At 34.7% G+C, this 2,236-nt stretch overlaps 1 protein-coding gene across 1 annotated transcript; it reads left to right on the forward strand.

The window, feature by feature from the left end:
- The first annotated feature begins 633 nt into the window (after nucleotides 1-633).
- On the forward strand, nucleotides 634-1,698 carry LOC142633263 (borneol dehydrogenase, mitochondrial-like). The gene is made up of 2 exons (XM_075807482.1): nucleotides 634-713; nucleotides 927-1,698. Exons 1-2 carry the CDS (start codon nucleotides 676-678, stop codon nucleotides 1,696-1,698), a joined length of 810 nt encoding a protein of 269 aa, XP_075663597.1. The 5' UTR covers nucleotides 634-675.
- Nucleotides 1,699-2,236: the final 538 nt, after the last annotated feature.

Raw genomic sequence — 2,236 nt, forward strand, 5'->3', positions numbered from 1 at the left:
TACCAAGTGGGTTGACGTTTTAAAACTTTTTATCATTGATGCTACTATGAAGCTATAGCATACTAAATAAAAGCAATAATTGTACTGTGGTTGAAAAATAATATCAATCAAACATGCCCAAAAGAATAGAATGATAAATAGAGAGAGAATTTTAGAGAATAAATTATCTTCAAAAAATTTAAGTAAAGAAATTCTATTATAATACATTACAAAATAATTACATATTCCCACATATTATGTGGGTATGCGACTTTTTTTGTGAAAACTAAAACTAAAATTAGTCCTCCCAATCTAGGGTCAACGCAACTACTTTTTCTCCACCACTCTTAATTCTGCATCAATATTGTGATAAAAAAGTTGTCCCTAGAATTCCTCAATTGAGCACCTGATGCAAACCTTAATAGAATTAGTTAAATAAAAGGCCCAATTTATTTTTGGATAAAATAAATGGCCCTAGTTAGTCTAACTTGATGTGTACCGATTCTTGTGGGAAGCAATGTTATTTTTAGTAAACAAAGAGTGCTATTATGTCACACTTGGGAATGCAGGGAGTGTGACATTGCCTCTATATAAGTTAGCTACGTTAGAACTTAGAGGAGAAATCGCAAAGCAATACAGTAATAGTCTTTGGGCTTCATTTTCATTTTTCCAATACATATTCTAACTCCATCGACCATGGGAAGTTTCTCAGTACTCCCACAAGTAGCAAGAAGGTATGAAAAGCTTTTATCTATCTTGCCTCCATATGTTTAATTTGTTAAAGAGCAATATTTAAAAATGTCCTTTCTCTCTGAGTAAATAATTTTTGTATTAGTAATGTTAGGAAATAATACAATTTTTACTACATAACCTTTACAAACTGAAGTGTTGTATCCAAATTGCTAACTAATAAAAGTAAGAGATAATATCATGTAAAAATGTGACAGGCTAGAAGGAAAAGTGGCACTAATTACTGGTGCGGCTAGCGGCATTGGTGCGGCTGCTGCAAGACTATTCTCAAAACATGGAGCTAAAGTTGTAATCGCAGACATGCAAGATGAATTGGGTCACTCTATATGCAAAGAACTAAATCCTCAGTCGACAACCTTCGTCCATTGTGATGTCACCAAGGAAACTGATATGGAAAATGCTGTTAACCATGCTGTTTCCAAGTACAATAAGTTAGACATTATGTACAACAATGCTGGTATATTTGGGGTACCCAAATTCAACATCCTTGAGAACACCCAGGCTGATTTTGAGCAAGTGCTTAGAGTAAACCTAGTAGGTGCTTTCCTTGGCACCAAACATGCAGCCCGTGTGATGATCCCGAATCGCAAAGGCATTATAATCAATACTGCTAGTGATAGCTCAACCGTGGCAGGCGCTGCACCGCATGCCTACACAAGCTCAAAACATGCTGTGGATGGATTAACGAAAAATGCAGCAGTAGAGCTTGGACAATTTGGCATTCGTGTTAATTGTGTGTCACCCTATATGGTTGTTACACCTTTGGTAACTAATGCATTTAAGATTGAAGGTGATGCAGATTCTAAATTTTATTCCAACCTCAAGGGTGAGAGTCTCAAGGCAGAGGATATTGCTGAGGCTGCTCTCTTTCTTGCAAGTGATGACTCAAAATATGTGAGTGGACATAATCTTTTCGTTGATGGAGGCGCCAAAGTTGTTAATGCAGGCTTTTGTATGTATCCACAATAAAGAATAAAACGGGAAGTCTAAATGCATAGAAAATTCACCGAAAATTAATGTTTGTGAGGCTGTGTTAAATTTTCCACGTAAAATTAGCCTCTTTACACGAGCTATGCAAGTGTTCAGAGGCTTTTTTTTTTTTTTTTTTAATTATGATTTTTATATATCATAAAAAATCATTAGTATTTTTTTATTTTAATTTGTGAGTGGAGGATTCTAAAGGTGTTACCTACTTAGCTAAGTTTATGTGAAGATGTCTATCCAGTAATTAAGAAAATCGAATTCCAATTTCCTTTGGCAATGAATATATGGAAAAGTGGGATGACTTCCCAGCATATGTTGAATGTGCAAATGACATTGTGACTTCTAGCTGGAGAATTCATTTTGAACTTCTATTATTCTGTTTTGGGCATGACAATTTTTGTGAAGTTAGAACATTGTGCATTCCGAAACAACAAATTGTAGATATTAAGAGTATTATTGCATTAAATCTGGAGAAAAAAAAAAAAACAAAGGTGGTTTAGGATCCCAGCAAGTTGCTAATTAT

The sequence above is a fragment of the Castanea sativa genome, chromosome 5, assembly GCF_040712315.1.
Source record: "Castanea sativa cultivar Marrone di Chiusa Pesio chromosome 5, ASM4071231v1".
NCBI classification, from domain to species: domain Eukaryota; kingdom Viridiplantae; phylum Streptophyta; class Magnoliopsida; order Fagales; family Fagaceae; genus Castanea; species Castanea sativa.

Excerpts from the sequence above, each read along its gene's own strand:
- LOC142633263 (XM_075807482.1), top strand. The coding sequence starts at position 676 with ATGGGAAGTTTCTCAGTACTCCCACAAGTAGCAAGAAG. Across the intron at positions 714-926 it reads CTCCCACAAGTAGCAAGAAG|GCTAGAAGGAAAAGTGGCAC; the intron begins GTATGAAAAGCT and ends AAAATGTGACAG.